Raw genomic sequence first — 19534 nt, 5'->3', positions numbered from 1 at the left:
TCCAACTTTACGCTGCATCCAATCGCATAGTACTGCAGTGAATCCTCCGGGGTATCTAGCTCTATGCTTGCCATGGAGTGGTTATGACGCCATCGCAGGGTCAACAGTCTATTTAAAGGAGCTTGTTCCTAGCATAAGAAGCATGGAAAGCAACAGATCTCGCCCAACATACTTACAATCTTCGAAAGTGTTCTACCCTGTATAAATTTACCGCCCTCCCCTTACTATCTGGGATGGCCGCAATAAAACCCTTTACCATCGAGATCTCGGACTCCCGTCTTCAACGGCTGCAAGAAAAGCTCGCACTGACCGAATTCCCCAACCAGGTCGAAGACCTGAACACAGACGCCGAAGAATGGTCTCGCGGGGTACCTCTCCGCGAAATCAAGCGGCTGACAACCTACTGGAAAGACGACTTTGACTGGCGCAAAGTGGAAGCACGTCTAAATGGCGAATTACCTCAATATACTACGGACATTGAGATTGATGGGTTCGGCAGCTATAATATTCACTTCGTGCATCAGAGGAGCACTGGCGCAGAGGAAAGACAAGTGATCCCTCTGCTCTTCCTCCATGGTTGGCCTGGGAGCTTTCTGGAAGTCAGCAAGATCCTGCCTCTCCTGGTTAATGCCGGGGAGAATGAGCTGAGCTTTCATGCTGTCGCGCCCAGCTTGATTGATTTTGGGTTCTCCGAGGCGAGTAGTAGTGTACGTTTCTATATTTCCTATGTTACCAAGCAAAGGATCCGTGAAGCTAACATTGAAGTAGAAAGCCTTCGGCATGGACCAGCATGCAGAAGCATACCATAAGCTGATGCTCACATTGGGCTACGAGGAATATGGTTTGTTCTGCCCTTACGCTCCAAGGGATATTCCACGACTGACATTACAATCCCACAGTAATCCAAGCCGGTGACCTCGGCTACATGATCTCACGGCTCATGTCCTCCAAGTACGGCGCGGAGCACATAAAGGCTTTGCACACAAACTCCGCCGTCCCCGCCGAACCAACCGCCGAGTCCCACCCAGAGCTACACACAGAACTGCAAAACGACCCCTTGCCCGAGTTCGACAAAGCCGGCCTCACCCGTACAGCGACTTTCTTCAAAGACGGAATGGGATACGTTGCCCTTCTCACAACCCGCCCCCAAACCATCGGCTACGGCCTCACAGACTCCCCCGTCGGCATATTAGCCTGGATCTACGAGAAACTGCACGACTGGACGGATGGGTATCCCTGGACGGACGAGGAGATCCTCACATGGGTGTGTATGCACTACTTCTCGAGGGCAGGGCCTGCCGCGCCGGGGAATCTGTATTTCGCGCTGGAGCGCAATAGTCCTGTCCCCGGGAACCCCTTTGCGGTTGTACAGGGGTATGTCCCCGATGTTCCGCTGGGGATTTCGAGGTTTGCGAAGGATTTGGTTTTGCTGCCGAGGGCGTGGAATCGGACTCTTGGGCCTGTTTTGCTGCAGAGGGAGTATGGGCGTGGTGGGCATTTTGGGGCGTGGGAGTGTCCGGCGGGGATTGTGGGGGATTTGAGGGGGTTAGTGAGGGAGGCGAGGGTTTGGTCTTGAGTGTAGTATGATGATGGAAGATGGGAGGAGTATATATGTAGCGGGTACTGGGTGGTGCTTGGTTATGGGATATTCTTCCACTTAGTGTTTGCGAGGGAACCATGTTATCTATGAGATTGGTAAACTTATCTCCACTGAAAATCATAGGAGGCGTTGGTTCCCGCATTTGAATACAGTTGGCGTTAGATCATCTGCCGAGACTGCGAGGTACATGATTCAATCGGACTCGATCTGAATTCTTAAGGTTTATCCGCCATTGCATCCGCAAATACTTCGTATAAAACAAACCAACCTAATCCAGCATGATCCAAATGATCAAGTCCAAGGGCAGGTATTGGCGTCATTGAAAGCACATCAGCATTCGAGCTCTGGTGTGTATCGAAACCCAGACATATAAAGTAGATGCCCCCCGCTGGGATTTTATTCTTTAACATTAAACATGAACAATATAGCTTGGGCTAACAATACCTACAGATCTAGGACCCTGGCCGACTGCGCAATGAGGAATCCTAGTAGCTAACATTGCAGGCAGCGAGCACTTCAGAGTTCATCGCTGTCATACTGATGCCCTTTTTTAGTGGCGGGCGAAAAACATAAAGCAAGCCATGATCTTGGTATGAGAAAAGTCCCGCAAGGATGAGACACTTCAATGGAATCATCTTCGTCAACGGTACGACGTTGCATTATGTCTCTTCGGATTTGAAGCCTTGGAAGCGAGGCCACCGTGCACAGCGGGACGTTTTTGCGAATGGGAGGGATATTACACAGGATGTCTGGATGCCTGATTGTGGTAGCATTCTCGTTGATTTGTCACTTAGGGCTTGACGTTCTTTCATTAAGTATAGTACAAAGCAGTAGGAAGGTGCGATTTATTGGCGTTGAGCACAGCCCCCGTCAGTCAGGGTCTGGGGCATTCGAAGCGAGGTGCACGAGCACGACACCCTTGACTGCTTCCTGACAAGTGCCTGGCCTCGTAGAACCGACCTGACGTCCCTCTCTAATTGCAATCCGTACAACGGCCAAACAGCGCTAATTCTAATTCCCCAAAAAATCTATTAAAATGCACACTCCCGCCTACTACGTACCCCGTCACCGTTCCCCGCACGGAGCCCCCATACCAAACCACAAAGCAAAAGATGTCGCAAACAACCACTGCCACAGTAACTCCTACTATTACAGCCACTCGGTGGCGAGTAAATTGACACTACATCACCTGCTTCAACAGAGCTTGAATCCTTATATGACCACAGACGCAGCTGAATGCGCGCATCAACCGCGATTCTTTAGCGCCAGTGTGGGGTGTGAATCCGATGGGGTGCACAGTCCGCGTATAAAGGATGCCTGCGGAGTACGGAGTATCCCGATCTCTGGGAAATATTAGTGCCTGAAAAAAGTGATTAGATATGGGTGAGGTTGATCGAGCTCATGTCCACGGATACCGGGTGTGGAATCGGGAAACACAAATTAAGCTCGGATTCATTGAACACAAGGGCAAAAACCACCAGGGTTAACCCGGGCGGGACCTTGGGACCTAGGTGAGGTCGGCTCACCAAAGAAGTCCGCACTGGGGAAGAAATGATAGAAGATATGTGCCAATGTGTCGTCGACAGCTAGCTATCGTCGCTGCCTTGTTTATCATGAAGTCCTTGTCCGGACAAGAGTCAACGGAAGAATGTTTGAATTCGATTACTCAGAGTCAAAGAATGTGAAGCTTTGAGTTTGGTTAATTTGAATCGGGTTTTGCTCAGTCCTTTCGGCACGCAGTTTCAAATATAGAAAGATTTGACAAGCTTTAGCACCATTGTATGCGTCGTTTCCAATTTTCTGATTCGATACACACAGTGGCCAAGTCTATCCTTGGTGCGCTTGATTACAGGATTCCTCCGCTGGGACAAGCTCACCTCTTTCGCTCGTAATCTTTCCCAGATCTGCCATGATGCTCAAGGTTGCATGATGTCGCGGACCCAGGACCTTGCAAAATCCTTGCCATGTTTTCCTGATCGTTTCTTCTGCCCTTTGTAGCTCCCCCTGCGCTTTGTAGGCCATTCCAAGCCGATGTAGGGAAACCAGAGTATCGATGTTTTCCGGTCCCAAGATGGCCGTCCTTCGCTCGACCATCCGAATATGAATGTCAACTGCATCCTGCACTCTTTCAAGATCTCGATACGTCATTGCAAGGAAGTCAAACGCATCCTGCGTCTTTGTGTCATCCGATCCCGACGTCGCCTCGTACCCGCGGGCCGCCGTTAGGAGGAACTCCTCCGCCTGCGGTAGTCTCCGAAGGTCGTAGTACAGCGTACCAAGGCTAAAGCATCTTTCCAGGTATTGGCGATTCTGAGGTCCTAGGAGACACTCAGAGCCACGGATTGCTTTGAGGTAAAACTTCTCTGCTTGGACAAGGTCGTTTGCGCGGCTGAGAAGTTCCCCGATTTGAGAAAGACCGAGTAATGCTACCTCTGTGTTCCCTGCTTCATTGTCCTCCAGAGCCTCCCCTGATAGCAACTTACAGAAGCTCTGCAGATGGGAAATAATTTCGTTTCCTGGTAGCCCTCGTTGTGAGTGCTGATCTGGATGGCTCCGCTCGGCATGGAGACCGAACATCGTAACAACAAGAAAGCCTAGCTCTGCTCTTTGAGACTCGGACAGCGATGACTGGATGTATTGAGCAACTTCATCTGGCATTTGGTAGACGCCAATGTCTCTTCTTTTCACTAACTTCTTTAGCTCCAGGTCCTGAAGTGCCTCGTCGAACGCGGCCTCCGATGCTGTAACAGCAGCAAGATCTGAAAACGACCCAAGTTCATATTCTGACATGAAGTGGAGTGGCGCTATGAAGCCCCATCGGATACTGCTGTAGTCAAAACAAGCCCACAGGGTGAGAAGTGCTCGTGAGCCTGGGTTCGTCTCCGTGAGGAGGGCGTTGTACGAAGTTGGCGAGTCTGTAATCATTTTATTTCTGTTGTTTGAAGCAAAGGCGAATGAAGCTGCGCTCTTCGTTCCACCGCGGCGGGGATACGTTATTGAGGGGAGATTCGGGGAGGAGGCTGTGCATCTCATCCATCAATCGTTGGCTTACTAACCATTTTTGTGACTGAAGGCATCGTGTTATGCATGTAAAAGAGGCCAGCCTCGAGAGTCAAGACAAGATAGCTTGGACCAATTTGATTCACGTCTCCGGCTAGGTTGTTCAGATTGACTCGACCGCACTGTCGACCGACAGCCACAGACCGATTCTTGTAAATGGATAAGTTCCAATATCCGTCACTGAGGTAAACCGTACAGAATACAGATTCGCCATCACGCTCTTAAGCCAAGTCTTTACTATGTATCACTACACCGGAACTCTAATATGGGGGCTTCTCTGGTATATACAGACCATTTGGGATCTCAAGATAAGTTTTCGCGCACCTTAAACTAACCGCAGCCGTCCCAGAGTCGATGTGAAGTTATCACTCCAGTCCTTGAACACTGAATCACCGGTCTCGCCTTGTGGAAACTGGAATTGGTAGTGGTAGACAATGTGTGCTGTAACCAGCATCAGATCATTCATCGCTAGGGCTCGTCCAATACAGCTTTTGGAGCCTAGTTGTGAGTTAGCAGGTAGCTACTTGAACTATGAGAGAGATAACGGATACCAGTCCCAAATGGTGCAAAAGCAGCCCGATTGCGCACCATTTCCGGACGCGTGGTCCACCGTTCGGGGATGAACTCGTCTGCATTTTCGAAAGAGTCCTCACCTATTGCTAGTCAGCAGCCATACTGGGGGATAGAATAATGTAGGAGGAACTTGGGGGAAACTTACGGCGCCCGATAACGAACCGAGGCGCTACAACTGTCGTCTCCGGTGGGATGTATATCCCCGCAATGGTGATGCCCTCGCTTGATGAGGTCTTCCGATTGCCAGCCGAGGGGATAGACGGATAGAGCCGCAGTGCCTCGAATATAGCCGCTTCCAAGTGCGGGCAGCTACGCACAAGACTGTTGCTGTCGTGAATATCTGCTCCTTTCTGTAGGATTTCGTCGCGGATCTTGTCTGCCTGCGCGGGGGCTTTGGCCAGCTCGTAGAAGAGACCGACGAGGGCGCTAGCCGTGGGTTCGCTGCCGGCGACGATGGCCGAAATGCTGTCCCCTGTTAACGCCTCGTGGGAGTCTGTGGCCGGATTCTCATGCTTGAGGTAGTGGGCGAGGATAGATTCCGAGGACATTTCGTCGGGTATCTGTGTATATTTACCACGGTCACACGGTTAGTATTCGGGTTATTGTGTGTGCCCGAAGAGGAGACACTGACCTCTATGTTTCTTACTTGATTCTCGCACCAACCCACCATGGTAAACCAGTCACTCAAAACCCCAACGCGCGGCATAAGCTTGAACGCAATCTGCACCACCCAGGGGGTAGGGCTCAGAGGCCCCAGAAGCGACATGGCTTTCTGCAAGAGAAGAATGATATCATGCCACCGCTGGTTCTTGAGCATATCGAAGCTCTTCCCTAGAACAAACTCCCCCATTCGGTCGAAGGTAAGCCAAAAGGTCAAGTCGGAGACCTCTGAAACTTGCCCAGCCGCGATGTTGGCTCTGATGCAGTCGTCGAGTTGGCGGATGGGTGCGAGGATCTTGCTTTTATACTGGACGAGCGCTGCGGTTGTTCGTACACCAACATGTAACATGGGCAAGGAAGTGACGAGTACTCACTCACCTTTCGGTGTGAATCCTCTGTTCCACCGACGTCGTCGCTCTCGGTGTAGTTCCTTTTCTCGCGTGGTCACCAGACCCGTGTTTGGGTGTAGTAGGTCATACCACTCGGCCTTGATGCACTTGCTTGAGGGACCGTCAATTGCCATGAAGACGTCCGGATGGAAGACCGTAATCTCGCTTGGTCCTGCAATCAGAACCCGTCAGGATGGCCTTTTTTTTTCACAACTCGGATTAGGAAGGGAGGGGCACAGACCTGTTCGGACAAAATCCCCGTATTTCTCCTGCATCGTTTGCAGGAAAAGTGGTTTCTCGAGTCGCGTGATTTGCAGACATGCCATATCTTGGTGGCAGAAGCCAAGAATGGGCCAGGGAAGTGTTTGAGTCGGTGGAAGAATAGTCTGTAGATAAGAATGCTGGAAAAAAGGGCTACAATGTAGCCCGAGATTATCTGCCAGCCTGTTTCTATCGTCAGAAGCACATATGAGAAGCCGGCAAGATGAGAGACAAGAATTAAAGGGGCCTGGATATGCCATTCTCCATGGATGAAGAGCCCGTGGTGTGCCCCGAGCCCTACAATTGCTGCAATACACGTAGGTGGTATTGTAGTATACATTTCTTTGGGCGAGATTGGGGGAGGTCAGAAGAAAGGTCGAGAGATCCCAACTTAAATATCTTCTTCACTTATTATTTTGCGCCACCCGAGCTTTTAGCCAAACTCACTAAAAGGCGCTAGGTTGCCAGTTCTCTGAGCTGAATCGCATAAAGCGCTGAGTAGTTACGCTTTGTAAATGGCCATATGTTGAATACGCTGTCCACGGGGCTGAATACGCTTGCCAAGTATGATCAACCGACTTCGCTGACGCACTTCCAATGGGGGGCATGCAGTTCGCTTGGAGCAACGGTGCTGACTCGCTGCATTTCCCTGGCGAATCAGATTGCTGAGTACTTTTTCCGAATACGCTCTGGCTAGTAGGAATACGCTCCCTGCGCAGAGAGAATACGCTTCCATGATCTATATGATGGGTAGAAAAATCAAGGCTTCCCTCGTTGCCAGTCAGGGCTGTTAGCTGTCTTCGTTTCTACATTGTGAACCCCTTGGAAACTCCTACCCAGATACACAATGCCAGTCCACCCGCTCACCCAGCCCGTCGAGCTGCTATCCCTCCTATGGGAGTTTAGCGAGAGTGATGTCCCAACTTTCGTCCTCCCAAACACAGCCTTCGGTCTTCTTGCAGCGCTCGCAGCTCCAGCACTGACAGATGTCGCCCGGAGCCCGAGTCTCTGGCCCCTCGTTGTGCGCGGTGTACCACGCATGCTACTTTTCAACTGGGTCAACGTCTTCATCTTCGAGCTCGCCAACCAGCGACTCCCAGAATCAGTCAAGGAGGATCTGGCGAACAAGCCATGGCGTCCGCTCCCGCGGGGCCGCATTACCCCCACGCAGACAAGACAGCTCCTCTTAGGCGCCGTGCCTGCCGTGATAGCCATGAGCACGGCCCTCGGCGTTGGGAACGAGAGTGCCCTGATCTTACTCCTTGCGTGGATGTACAATGACCTCCGTGGCGGCGACGAGCTCACGCGCGACCTCATCATCGCAATCGCGTACGATATCTTCCTCGTTAGCTCGCTGCGCATTGGCATCATGGCAACCACCACTGCCACTGGCACTGCAGCCCCTGTGCGCATTTCAGCCACGGGATACTCCTGGCTTATGATTATTGGCTGCGTCATCACGACAACGATGCAAGTCCAGGATCTCAAAGATCAAGTCGGGGACAGGCTCCGGGGCCGGAAAACGTGGCCGATCGTGCTGGGCGACGGGGCCTCGAGGAAGTGGATTGCAACCTGTGTGCCGTTCTGGAGTATAGTGTGTGTACGTTTCTGGAAGACACCCTTGCTGGTGTCTGCGATTCCGGTCCTCTTGGGGTTATGGGTCTGCGTGTGTGTTTTGCTGAAGACGGGGGATGCGCGCGCTTGGAGGTGGTGGTGTCTTTGGCAGGTTGCCCTATATGGGCTTCCGATATACAGCTCGCTTTAATGGCGAGTCATCATGGGGTTGCTGATTGTGCATGGGCTGTGCTCGCTTCAGTCTGTTCGAAGGCGTGGTCAAGGTTAGGTGGAAGCCGTATGGCACTTGTGGTTAGCTGAAACGACATTCAGGTATAGAGAAAAGGTATAATCATTTTAAGGTTGGGAATTAGCATAGATAGAATAGAATATGTTCCCCAAAAACTACTGCATGATCCTTTTGTTCACTCCTGATAGTGACAACCATGCGAGTAAATAAGTAGGAGAAAGCTTCCATTTTATTGCGGAGGAAGCAGACTTACATGAACATACTCTGTCCAAGACGGGTCCATGCCATAATGAAAGTGAAGAGCCTTGTCTATACCCTTATGTACAGGATCTGATTATGGAATTTGGCACTGGGTTATAAGAAGACCCTGGGAATCGGTACATAATTGAGAACGATGTACCGTATGACGCGGTTCAGCCCGAAACTATTTATTTAATGCTAAGTAGACGTCCATCTCCGAAAGTCCACCATGCATGTATAACCCCGACGATCACATCGAAAGTCTCACGCATCGCCAGCTTTGATGACGTTTCAGAGTTCCGGTGTCCCTGAATTCTCCCGCGAATAAGGCGGAATAAGGAATTACAACACCCCATGAGCAATTGAAGCCGTAAGCAGCCCTAGCCAATGGATTCACTGGTAATCTTCAAAGTGCGATCCAACCATTGCACCAAAACACCTGGGTGGGTTGCCGGCTTATAAAAGCGTTGCCAGCACGATAGAAGCTGTTTTGAAATGGATTGAGTCGAGTCTTACAGAATCCGGTATAACCCGGCGGACTGACTCCAATAAAAAACTACACATTCCCACCACGATACCGACGAGAATCGGGCCGAGTGCAGGTCCAAATACTTCGCGCTGGCGAGGAACAAGACCGATGGCGAATAACAGGAAGACCATTGCGAAGTCGGTGGTGAATTCGATCGTGAAGGTGCTTCGGAAGGATACAAGCGAATCGAAGCCTGGGCCTGCTGAATCATTAGCCTAGTATTGCGGGGAAATCTTTCCCATCTCGTCCTGAGCATCTCCTTCATCTCTCATCTGTCTTTTTCTTTCTCTGTCTTGCTCGGGCATTGCTCTATCTGGTCATTGTGTACTCCCCAGGCTACGAAGACCCCAACCACCAATGCAGACCGAGAGCCTCGATTTTCCCTTCTAGCACCAATACCTTTCCCCCGCTACTTGCAATGCGAATCGGTAGGGGATGTGAGCGTTGTCGCCTTCGCCATATCAAATGCACCATTGTCCAAGGAGCTTCGTCATGCAATGAGTGTACTCGTTTATCGCGAGCTTGTCGCCCTGATCCGCAATTCCGCTTCAAGACAGTCCGCCATGTGTACCAGAAGAGCCTGGGAACGGCATCCAGGTTTGAACTGGCCTGGGATGCTCGACAACCCTGGGTGATGGTTCCCAAAACCCGTACGCCCGCCACTGCTATTACAGTGCGTAATTACCCTCTAGAAGCTAATGAATTCGTTCGGTAGTGAGGTTTGTCGAAGAACCCACCGAAGACCCCGACTCAGATGCTGCGCCTGAAGTTCGGAGGGACAGTCCACCTCCACCGAACACCTTTCAGACCATCCCGCATCTGCATCTCCCAAATGCTCCTAGTTCGCACGGGCAAGTTTCTCCTCCCAGGAACGATGGGCATCCATTACCCACCTTGCCCGCCTCGAGCCCCGACGGGCAACAAACGGTATCCTCTGTCAGAGTTTCCCCAAATCCAGTCTCTGGGCCCTCCCATTTGCCTTCTGTCAGCACGAGGGCGGGTGGATCGCCCTCGCTAAGCTCCCTCAGTCCCAATCAGAGTCCTTCCCCAGCAATGTCCTCGCGCGAAGCCTTTCTGCTGCGCTCATTCATCCAGAGCCTTTCACCCAGGGTAGGTACTCACGCTCTCAGAAGTAGAGCGACTTTCTGACGGATCTGAAAGCTTGATGTTTGCGATCTACACTCTCATTTCTCGACCGAAGTCCCGCGGAGAGCACTTCAAGTTCCGATGGTTCTAAAGGCCGTCTTAGCACTGTCCGCAAGACATGCCGCGATTATGTCTAGCTCAGACGATTGGGAAGCATCTGAGTATCACAGCCAGTGTGTTGAACTGGTCCTCCAGGCCCTTTCCAAAGCCGAGGAGTCATATGACGATAATTTATTGATTACCGTGGTAATTCTACGCGTCTACGAAGAGCTCGAGCGGAACACGGATGAAAAGTGCCATTGGTTGGGCTCCAACCGGCTCCTAAATACGATGTCGAGGTCAGCGTCTTCTGGAGGGCTGGCTGAGGCTGTCAGCTGGCAGTTCCTGCGACAGGCTATCTATGCGTGTCTCGTGGAGTACCAGCCCATGCACCTAAATCTGGAAAATTATGAGCATTCATCCGTATTTCGGCGAGCGGACGATGCGGCCTACGCTAACAACATCATTTTCCTGTGTGCCAGAATCATTCAGCTTCGTTCAGGGCCAGCATACAGCTTCGACGAGAGCGACTGGCAATATTTGTCTGAAAGTGTTGAGCACTGGTATCGAGAAAAGCCCATCAGCTGGCAACCATTGAAATACACGGAGGCGGATCCTGCGGAAAACAGGCCGTTTCCAGAGCTCTGGATGGTATCTCCGCCAGCAGGTAACTGATCCCCCGGAGCTCCTGATGTGTTACGCTGACTGTCCAGTCGTCGGCCTCCAATACTACCACACATCTCGCATTATCCTGGTGACTTCAAATAAGCGTGAAGGTATTGTCAACGACTACGAGCTGGCTAGACTGAGGCGTCTGGAAGAGGTCGGTGTGTCTTTTACCTAGACTCGACCCAAGCTGACTAGCGAAGCAAATCATTGCCTCCCATATAATAAACGTCATTGGTTTGTCAAAATCCAACGAAACTGTCGATAATGCGTACTTTATGGCCTGCCACCTGCTGCAGAGGTGTATGTTTCCACCCCCTACTCAATACTCGAAGCTAAAAAAAAAAAAACTCTCCAGATGGCTTTTGTCTTCGGCATCCCGCCGAGCGACAAGGATCACTCGAGTTCCTGGCTCTCGTAGAGAAGAGGATAGGATGGAGGACTTCCTGGATTGTTCGCCAGTTGGAGACTGAGTGGAATGAGCTTCGGAGTCTTGATTCCTGGAGTCCGCGTTTCTGATACTTCTGCCCCAACTATACTCAATAATCACCACGGGGATATACCCCTGATGATTCACGAGTTTCCAGGGTTATATCTACCGTTCAGCAGAGGCTTTTTGGACAACACTCCCAGTGTTGCAACGGAGCTGTTCGACACCTGCGGCCGTTAAAGTCGCTCCTGCCTATTTGGGGAGCAACAGCTGAGGGGCGAGTAGAGCCTGCGCCACCAACTTTCCAGATTCCTCTTCTCCTCCCTCTGTGCACTTGCATCTATGCTGTTTGCACAGAAATTGCCCAGCACGAAATGAGCTTCGGATATGGCGCCGGAGATTTTATGTCTCTCCTTCTCCTCGCAAACGACATCCGTAGGCGGTTTGTCTATGCTCCCGTGCAGTTTAAGGGGACGAGTGAAAGGTAATATCTCAGTCAACCTCTACTGCCGTTTGTCCTGACGTGAACTAGTATCAAGTCTTTGTCCAATATACTCCGTGACATTGAAGACATTGACCCGGGGAGAGTGTTGAGCGAGGTACAGAGGCAACACCTTGCAGACATTTCGAATGGATGCCGCGGGGTGCTCCAGGATCTTCAGAATGTGCTTTCAAAATACTTGGACATCCAGTCAGCGGACGTTGGTCTTGACGCTTTTTCGAGGCGCGTGTGGCAGCGACTCAAATGGGACCCCAAGGAGATCCAGAGCTTTGAGCAACGCATCCACGCACAGGTAGTCGTCTTCACACTTTTTCTGAGCAGACTCAATCTGTATGGTACCACCCCCTTCTATGCGGTTTGGCCTATAACTAATATGGAACAAAAAATAGCCAGGTCAGCCTTGTGACGTCCGAAGCAACTGCCCACACCCGAACCCAAATCGACGCAATAAAGCACTATCAGACGGATGAAGAGTACAATAGAATCCTCGACTGGCTAAGCCCTAACAATTATGCTGCGCAACAGAATGACTTTCTCAGCCAGCAACAAGAAGGGAGCGGACAGTGGTTACTCGGGGCGAGCCAGTTCTGTGACTGGGTGCAACAGGACAAGGCAACGCTATTCTGTCCCGGTATTCCAGGAGCAGGGAAAACCATTATGGTGTCAATGATTATAGATCACCTTGAGCAACGATTTGGCAATCTCGACAGTATCGGCGTTGCGTACCTTTATTGCAGTTTCCGCCTCCGTCCTACGCAGACTTTCCGCGATTTACTTGCAAGCTTGGTACGGCAGCTCGTCCAAGGGCATGCGTCAGTGCCAGAGTGTGTTAAGGAGGCATATGCACAGTCTCGCAACAAGAAAACCCAGCCTGCGGTGAACGAACTCCTGGAATTCTTGCAGCTCTTTTCAGCACAACTTTCTCGCGTCTTCGTTGTAGTAGACGCACTTGATGAATGCGAAGCAACTGCTCGCGAGTCGTTGCTCGCAGCCATATACTCCCTTCAAGATAGATATAATGTCAACCTCCTAGCCACTTCGAGATACATTCCGGATACAATTGCAGCATTTGAAAGTTCTCCTTCACTCGAAATCCGAGCGAGTATGGAAGATGTGTGGCGATACTTGCGAAGTCAGTTATCGAGACTCCCTTGTTTCGTCTCCCGGAATAAGGACCTCCAATGTGAGATTATAGCAGAAGTAAGTAAAGCGGTAGGTGGAATGTATGCCTGTAACCCAAGGCTAGAGCTAAGAGCCATCTGCTTATAGTGGTATAGGTTTCTTCTTGCCAAGCTCCACCTCGACTCGCTGGTGGGCAAGAGGTCCCGGAAGGCGATACAAACGGCGTTAAAGAGCCTACCGAGTGGATCCAATGCCTATGACTCGGCATACCGGACGGCTATGGAACGGATTGGGGGACAAGTGCCCGATCAAAGAGAGATGGCGAAACAAGTCTTGTCATGGATCACTTTGGCCGGTCCGCTGACTACTCGAGAGCTGCAACATGCCCTGGCTGTGGAAATTGGGCAGCCCTATCTCGATGAAGCAAATATTTCAGATGTGGAAGACATTGTCTCGGTGTGCGCAGGTTTGGTTATCGTCGACGAGCAAAGCAATATCTTCCGCTTGGTTCACTACACAACCCAGGAATATTTTGAACGGACCTGGACTGAATGGTTTCCGAATGCTCAACAAAATATTGCGGCGACCTGTATAACATACCTGTCATTCGATTGTTTCGAAAATTGTCAAGTTGGACACCTCGACAAGTACCCCCTGTATCGCTATGCAGCTCAGAACTGGGGTCGCCATGGGCGGATTGAGCTTTTAGACCAGCAGTTAGTGTTAGGCTTCCTCGAGAGCAAGCAGAAGGCATCACTCTCACTTCATGTGCTGCTAGAGGGGAGAGCTTGGCCCATTCCAGACAAGGTCGATGGGCTCCATCTTGCAACAATTTTTCGGTTAGAGAAAATTGTAGATCGGCTGATTCAAAACTGCTACGATGTGAACTTGGAGGATTCCTTGGGGAGGACTAGTTTGTCTTGGGCAGCTGGCGAAGGCCACGCTAGTCTCGCCCAGGAGCTCTTAGATATGGGAGCTGCGCGAGACTCGAAAGATGCAAGTCGGCAGACGCCACTGTCCTGGGCGGCCAAGGCAGGCCATCACGACGTTGTCGAACTCCTTCTTAAGCGAGGAGCTGACATAGAGCACAGGGACAAGAATGGCCAGACGCCACTCTCACTCGCTGCGAGACACGGGCAGCGAGCTGTGGTCCAGGGTCTCCTCAAGGCCGGAGCAAAGACGGACTCGAAGGACAACGACGGGCAGACCGCACTCTCATGGGCAGTAAATCAATACCATCTCGACATCGTGAAGCTCTTGCTTGAAGGGGGCACTCGCGATGTGGAAAACCGGCATGTCGTTCGCTGCGCCGCCACAACCGTGAAGGGTGACAATGAAAGTCGTCCCAGCACGAAACAGGCCCAAGAAGGCCAGGATGGCGGAAAATACCTCGGAAGAGTAATACAAGGTGACCAAATTCCGTGTGAACTCCCGACTGGATCAAGTACCAGCTCGGACCAATTTGAATTCTTCATGCAGAGATAGAAGCTCCATCCGGCCGATTGGATGGAAGAGTGCGATGGAATCATGTCCTGGTCCATCAGCTGAACGCTGTCAGGTAGCAGTATTCATAGCAAGATTCAATGCCACGAAATTTTGATGCCTGGATTGAGTGGGGTTGGAAGTGGCTTGCATGGGAGGAACGGCTCGCTCCAGGGTCTGGATATTAATAGACGAAGGAACTCCGACGAGCCCACTGTGAGGCGAGTGAAGGGAATGGACGACGATCAAGCGATGCAGTGGGTCAGTGAGGCAGTGTTCGAACTTGGCGTTGTGACGCTATTTATCCTGTCATCACTCTCATGCTCCTCTCGATGTGCTGGATACGTCGGCACAACTCCGTGGGCATGTGGGACGGGACGAGTCTGAGTTCGCTGTCCCATAGGGCTCAATCCACAGAACAAGACATCAGCGTATCTCCGAGAATCCGAAAGGTCGTGAAGATTAGAAACATGCCCAGGAGGAGCCAAGCAAGCTAAATGCCCTAACTCTTTAGCTCCATCTCCAGCTTCTCCATCAAAATAAAAAGACCCAAAGCCCTCCAGGCATCGAAACAAACCCTCATCCTGAGTCCACCATGCCCTCTTCAGAGTAGCTGATCGCCCTTCTTTTCTTCCCCATGACGGTGCATATGCTAGTTTATGATTCTTACGTGCATCAATGATACCATTACTCGTTCTCTTCTTGTCCCTTCAGGGCATCCGGTCCGTCGCGGCCGAAGACTGTAAGTTCAGCCCTACCGATGGCATTTTCTTCCTGTCGTACTGTACTAAAATTCCATCCAGGCTCCACGGATGTGACGATAACTTCCCAGTCCGACGCGGACCGCTACTTCGACGACTGCAATGACGTTCAAGGCACACTAACAATCTCCCGCGACGCAACGGGGAGTCTCGACCTCGACGGTCTCGAGGAAGTCTACGGGGGCCTGGTCATCGAGGACACAGGCCTCACGGGGATCACAATCCCCGATATCGAGGTGATCAGCGGCGCGCTATCAGTGACGGGCAACGAACAGCTCACGCGACTGGGGCTGGAGAGCGTGGCCGAAGTCGGCGGGGACCTGACGGTGCAGGGGAACAATGCGCTCACGGATTTGCGCATGGATAACCTTGAGCGCGTGCGCGGGGGGTTGCATCTAAATGGCGGGTTTAATACGTATCCATCCGTCCCCGCCCCCTTTTCTCCATTTCTATGGGTGACGCTGATGTTGGATATAGGCTCTCCTTCGAAAAGCTCGAGCAGGTGGGCGGGGAATCAGATATCGTGACGACGGGGTCCGCGACTTGCGACGCTATCGACCAGCTCAATTCCTCGGGCGGAGGAGGGGGCGAGGAGGAAGACGAAGGTGATAACAGTAGTAATAACTCGGGGAATGTATTCCAGGGATCGTACACCTGCACGACGGAGAGTGCGTCTCCCTCGTCGACCGCGACACCATCACCAACGACGACCGAGACGAACCCCGCCGACGAGAAGACAGACTCCGGCTCCGGCTCCGGCTCCGGCCTCAGCGGCGGTGCGATAGCAGGGATCGTCATCGGCGTCGTCATCGGCGTCGTCGTCGGCGTCCTGATCATCTTGGTCCTGATCTGGCTTCTCTTCAGGGAGCGGAAACGGAGGCGCCTTGCGCGCGGGGCCGCAATGATCGTGAGAGTTCCGGACGCGAACGACGAAGAAAAGGAGCCCAGCCCGGACACTAGCCCTTCCACCTCTACGGATCCGTCGGGTCCAGGTGCAGGTACAGTTGCTGCGACTGCTACTGCAGCGGGGGCAGCAGCAGCAGCAGGAGCAGCAAGAGCGATCCCGCGACGCCCCGTCTCATCAGCCCCAACCAACAACACCACCAACACGTCTCCATCCCCAACATCCACGGACCCCTCCTCGACTATCCCCTCCTCCCTCACCCCTGGAACAGCAACGGATCGCTCCTCCATGCCCGTCCCGGCAGCCCTGATGTCCGGAATCGCAGGCAATGGCTCCGCCTCGGCCCCGGGTACCGGTCCGGGGGGTGAAACCCGCGGAATCGGAGACGGCGACTCGTTATTCCTCACGACGGCACCGGTAGCGAGCCGTCCGCCTGCGCGACCGCGTGCGCCCTCCGAGACGGATGTGCCGATGCTGGATAGCGGGGATGTGCACGAGGTATCGGGGGTGGGTATTGCGAACCGGGAGGGAGAGCGCGTGGGAGAGCGCGTTGTCGGTGAGGGGATGACGTTTGAACTGGACGGGGGGGTTGCGGGGGGCAATCATCAGAGGGCGATTCATGGGGAGAATGAGAGAGTGGCCCAGTAACTGAGTATGAAGTATGTAGAAATGTGAGACGAATTCCAGCTGCGTGCCTCAACCCGTTCCATTCTATTTCGCTTTACACCTAGAAAAGACACCTCGCAGGAGCAACAGAAAAGGGTATTAGCCGCTATCCAAGTCATTCCCACGTCCTCATTCCGAGTTCTCGCCCCGACACCAGCCAATGCAGTCAAGTCAGTGCATGCGGACTTCAAGGTCATGATACTATACAGTGGGCAAAAAGGTGGCGTGGAATCAGACTAGTGGCAGACTCAAGTAAAAAAAAAAGGTAAATGAAAAGTATTCCGTCAATCATCTATATTACGTTGTAGTAGATTTTATGAGACCGGGGCGCGCACTGCCTGCAGTGTTTCTCCCGTTCCCGCGAGTGGTCCGCACCATCCATAGGCATCGCAGCGACATTGCTCAACGCGGGGACAACTATGATTCTGTTAGGGGATGCTGCAATCCGTGGACCAGCGGGGGAAAGGGGGCCTACTATATCACATCCATCCCGAAAATGATATGCCAGATCTTCTCATAAACCCAGCCCACCCCGAAACTATCTGTCCGCTGCGTTTCCGCCGCCCACGCCAACATCCGCTCGTAATCCTTTTTCGGCCGTTGCAGGATGCGCTCCCGGCTGACGGCAAACTGCCCGCAGCATACATTCCCGATATGCTCGGGAACCTGATCAGCGCCGACATCAAATATGTATTGGTAAACCTCCGGGAAGAATACGCGGATATCGTTCTTATCAATGTCGATCTGCGTGGGGCTCCACGGGTGCACGCTTGTCGGACACCCGGGGTCGTGGTGGCATCGGAGATTAACGTAGCCCATTGCATCGACGGCGTCGAGGCGAAGATTGCGCAGGGCGACGCCTGTTGAGGGACCGAAGAGATCGTTGTGCCATTGGCTAACACCGGAGTGAATGAAGATGGAGTACGGCGGGAGACGGTCATAATAGTCGACGACGTAGGAGAGGTAAGCAGCGGCTTCGCGGCCGCGGGTTGTGCGTGGGACGAGGAGGCGGGGGTCAGGTTTTTCGTCGGTGCTGTAGATGAATGGGATTGTTCCGGGCCCGCTACCAACACAAGATATGCATTTAGTTTCCCGTTCCCCTCAGTAGGTGAGGAGATATAGCCAACCGTTGTTTGCAGTAGTCTAGCAGCCACGAGAGGTCTTCCGACCGCGTCGCCGCTAATACTAACCCAACTTGACTCCCATTGCCATATGTTCCTGTAATCTCGGCGAGTTGGCGAACAACCTGGTCGCGGAGCGATTCCTCTTCTGCTGTGATTGACATCATCGTCAGCTTCATATGCACCACCTCCGTAAACACATCAATACATACCATTTTTACCCCAAAGCGATAACGACCCCCCGCTAAAGAGGAATAACGTCAAGGTACTCAAGAGCAGCGCCACAAACGTTAGCCCAGTGGTCCGGGGGGCTGGCCAACGGAAGAGTCGCCTCTTGGGCATTGGGACAGGGCTCTCCGCAGATGGGAGAGAAAGAGGCGGAGGAGGAGACACGGTGAAGAAGTGGAGCGACGGAAAAGGGAGAATATTCGACAGTCCAAAAACGAGAGGTGGTCACAAAGCTCGATACATGGATGAAATTGGCGGCGAAGTCCAGTCGTGTCTCACTAACCAGGTTGGGAGATTGAACTCATCAGGGCACAGCGTACGTAAGCAGCCAGCTTGGAATGCGAAAGGCTGGATCTGGGCAGGGCTGGAGAAATAATAGGGGCAAATGGCGTGCGCGCTTGGGAAAGTTTGACCAATGGGAAGTGTCTTCTCATCTGTCAGCCCCGCTGATAATGTAACTGGCGGTTTTGGTTGGCTGTTGATTTTCAAGCCGGCTGAAGATCTCTTTCGGAACCGGGCTAGCGTGGCACTTTGTTTCTGCCCCAGGCGTGCTCTGGAAACCCCTCTTTGAGATTCTTTGCAGAACAATCGAAACATCTTCAACAATCTCAACCAGCATCCTCTCGTTGAAAGGACAGCTTTGCAGGGGAGGGCTTTGGTTTGGATATATCGCGCGGTTTTGGCACCAGGCCGGGGAACTCCGACCAGTTTCCTCTTGCAGGCCAAGGACCCCGGCATCCAAGCTCCACCCCTTGCAGAAATCCCGCCTGGGTTCACACAGGCAGTTCATCCCAATTGACAGGACACCGCGGAAAGATCTCGAGATTTCCGTCCTTCGTGTCGTATCGGACACAAGGCACCTCTTGTATTTTTTGAGTCCCATCTTCAGTCGCATCTTGTAAAGCTCGAAATCAGGTAATGCGAGCCGCACGTGCTCACTTTCCTCATTTGGTTCCTCCGGGTCCGGCGTAAATTGGGAAAAATGTCGACGTCTCCGGTTTCACTCGACACCTGGGGAAGAGGTCTCAGTACGGCAGCCAATCAATATCTATAAATTCAAATGAAATAGACGTGAACTAGTTCGACCTGCCACCCTTTACAGCGGGGCAGCAGTCTGGGGAATGAGAATCTGTGGTCAGTGAGTGGAGCTGGGAGTTGGGCTTAGACATGACGCACGTCTCTCTGTGCGAACCTTACTACTCCGCTCAAAAAGGTCACCACCGGCTCATTCGAATGGATATTATTCTAGGCGTCAGTCTCTCACTGCTTCTGAAGCGGGGTTTCGATACAATTTTACAAGATCTCACAAGAGATAGTTTCCATTGAAGTAATACCATTTCTACCCTACACT

General features: G+C 52.2%; 9 protein-coding genes across 9 annotated transcripts; 5 read left to right on the top strand and 4 right to left on the bottom strand.

Annotated features, from left to right (window-relative positions):
- Positions 1 to 233: 233 nt before the first annotated feature.
- Positions 234 to 1576, top strand: BJX67DRAFT_378040 (epoxide hydrolase; the record flags this gene model as incomplete). The annotated part of the gene is made up of 3 exons (XM_071032267.1): positions 234 to 707; positions 769 to 841; positions 900 to 1576. 3 exons carry the CDS (start codon positions 234 to 236, stop codon positions 1574 to 1576), a joined length of 1224 nt encoding a protein of 407 aa, XP_070889687.1.
- Positions 1577 to 3242: 1666 nt separating this feature from the next.
- On the bottom strand, positions 3243 to 4587 carry BJX67DRAFT_344421 (uncharacterized protein). Its single transcript, XM_071028253.1, has one exon. It carries the CDS (start codon positions 4523 to 4525, stop codon positions 3428 to 3430), a length of 1098 nt encoding a protein of 365 aa, XP_070889686.1. The 5' UTR covers positions 4526 to 4587; the 3' UTR covers positions 3243 to 3427.
- Positions 4588 to 4985: 398 nt separating this feature from the next.
- Positions 4986 to 7024, bottom strand: BJX67DRAFT_390492 (cytochrome P450; the record flags this gene model as incomplete). Its single annotated transcript, XM_071034644.1, has 6 exons — positions 6534 to 7024; positions 6272 to 6447; positions 5880 to 6211; positions 5379 to 5793; positions 5212 to 5313; positions 4986 to 5158 (listed from the first exon to the last, which is right to left on the bottom strand). Exons 1-6 carry the CDS (start codon positions 6881 to 6883, stop codon positions 4986 to 4988), a joined length of 1548 nt encoding a protein of 515 aa, XP_070889685.1. The 5' UTR covers positions 6884 to 7024.
- A 16-nt stretch (positions 7025 to 7040) lies between these two features.
- BJX67DRAFT_344414 (uncharacterized protein) lies at positions 7041 to 7342 on the bottom strand. Its single transcript, XM_071028252.1, has one exon. The coding sequence runs from the start codon at positions 7277 to 7279 to the stop codon at positions 7046 to 7048; it is 234 nt and encodes a 77-aa protein (XP_070889684.1). The 5' UTR covers positions 7280 to 7342; the 3' UTR covers positions 7041 to 7045.
- A 48-nt stretch (positions 7343 to 7390) lies between these two features.
- Positions 7391 to 8308, top strand: BJX67DRAFT_378037 (UbiA family prenyltransferase; the record flags this gene model as incomplete). The annotated part of the gene is made up of 1 exon (XM_071032266.1): positions 7391 to 8308. The coding sequence occupies one exon, from the start codon at positions 7391 to 7393 to the stop codon at positions 8306 to 8308; it is 918 nt and encodes a 305-aa protein (XP_070889683.1).
- An 851-nt stretch (positions 8309 to 9159) lies between these two features.
- On the top strand, positions 9160 to 11606 carry BJX67DRAFT_390490 (uncharacterized protein). Its single transcript, XM_071034643.1, has 6 exons — positions 9160 to 9766; positions 9832 to 10226; positions 10278 to 10968; positions 11015 to 11124; positions 11171 to 11270; positions 11326 to 11606. Exons 1-6 carry the CDS (start codon positions 9535 to 9537, stop codon positions 11484 to 11486), a joined length of 1689 nt encoding a protein of 562 aa, XP_070889682.1. The 5' UTR covers positions 9160 to 9534; the 3' UTR covers positions 11487 to 11606.
- Positions 11607 to 11771: 165 nt separating this feature from the next.
- On the top strand, positions 11772 to 14506 carry BJX67DRAFT_370140 (ankyrin repeat domain-containing protein; the record flags this gene model as incomplete). The annotated part of the gene is made up of 5 exons (XM_071030879.1): positions 11772 to 11881; positions 11930 to 12229; positions 12289 to 13122; positions 13177 to 14245; positions 14276 to 14506. The coding sequence occupies 5 exons, from the start codon at positions 11772 to 11774 to the stop codon at positions 14504 to 14506; spliced, it is 2544 nt and encodes an 847-aa protein (XP_070889681.1).
- A 585-nt stretch (positions 14507 to 15091) lies between these two features.
- BJX67DRAFT_245684 (putative GPI-anchored cell wall protein Pst1) lies at positions 15092 to 17065 on the top strand. The gene is made up of 3 exons (XM_071026179.1): positions 15092 to 15245; positions 15307 to 15679; positions 15742 to 17065. Exons 1-3 carry the CDS (start codon positions 15182 to 15184, stop codon positions 16814 to 16816), a joined length of 1512 nt encoding a protein of 503 aa, XP_070889680.1. The 5' UTR covers positions 15092 to 15181; the 3' UTR covers positions 16817 to 17065.
- Positions 16983 to 18444, bottom strand: BJX67DRAFT_245667 (DUF3431 domain-containing protein). Its single transcript, XM_071026178.1, has 4 exons — positions 18168 to 18444; positions 17962 to 18103; positions 17310 to 17897; positions 16983 to 17251 (listed from the first exon to the last, which is right to left on the bottom strand). The coding sequence occupies exons 1-4, from the start codon at positions 18295 to 18297 to the stop codon at positions 17149 to 17151; spliced, it is 963 nt and encodes a 320-aa protein (XP_070889679.1). The 5' UTR covers positions 18298 to 18444; the 3' UTR covers positions 16983 to 17148.
- Positions 18445 to 19534: the final 1090 nt, after the last annotated feature.

The sequence above is a fragment of the Aspergillus lucknowensis genome (assembly GCF_044049455.1).
Source record: "Aspergillus lucknowensis strain CBS 449.75 chromosome Unknown BJX67scaffold_5, whole genome shotgun sequence".
NCBI classification, from domain to species: Eukaryota; Fungi; Ascomycota; class Eurotiomycetes; order Eurotiales; family Aspergillaceae; genus Aspergillus; species Aspergillus lucknowensis.
Note: the sequence above shows the minus strand (reverse complement) of the source record. Positions and strands in the feature narration are given on the sequence as shown.